This window comes from Mesitornis unicolor, unplaced genomic scaffold, assembly GCF_000695765.1.
Source record: "Mesitornis unicolor isolate BGI_N332 unplaced genomic scaffold, ASM69576v1 scaffold31060, whole genome shotgun sequence".
Taxonomy (NCBI): Eukaryota; Metazoa; Chordata; class Aves; order Mesitornithiformes; family Mesitornithidae; genus Mesitornis; species Mesitornis unicolor.
In genome coordinates, this window is record NW_010158081.1 from 1 (window position 1) to 474 (window position 474).

Genomic DNA, 474 nt, shown 5'->3' on the forward strand with positions numbered 1-474 from the left:
CTCGTTCTGCCACAGCGTGTGCAGCTCTGGGGAGGCAGAGGGGACGCCACAAAAGACACCTTGCTGGTTTAACTGGTCCCCATTTCTCACGCAGGTTCCACGCGGCAGTGGTCGCCGTCTCTCGCCCTCACCTGTGAAGCCGCCGTCCGCAATGTTGAACATGAATCTGAAGTTCACATTCCTGTCGTCCTTCTTCCCGTCCTCCTCCTCCTCCTTGTCTCCGTTCTGCTGGGCCTCGCTTTGCTCCTTCTCCTCCGCCTTGGCGTCCTCTGCTCGGCAAACACAGGAAATGGCGCCCGTGTGGTCACAGCCACCAGAACACCAAGCAGTGCCGTCCCTTCCCCACCAGCTCCTCACTAAAGGCACTGCTGGAGAAGCCACCAACAGCCACCGACCGCCTGCCTGCTCCCCTGGCACAGCCATAAAGGGGCCGTGTTCCTGCCCACGGCTCCCCAGCATCACCAGAGCAGGAGC

At 61.4% G+C, this 474-nt stretch overlaps 1 protein-coding gene across 1 annotated transcript in view; it reads right to left on the bottom strand.

Moving 5' to 3' along the window:
* Positions 1 to 131: 131 nt before the first annotated feature.
* Positions 132 to 474, bottom strand: part of LOC104539099 (chromodomain-helicase-DNA-binding protein 5-like) — a gene marked incomplete at both ends in the record, with an annotated part of 5,261 nt that continues 4,918 nt past the window's right edge. Inside the window, 1 exon segment of the mRNA XM_010182547.1 lies at positions 132 to 269. Within this exon segment, the coding sequence (XP_010180849.1) occupies positions 132 to 269 (138 nt within the window).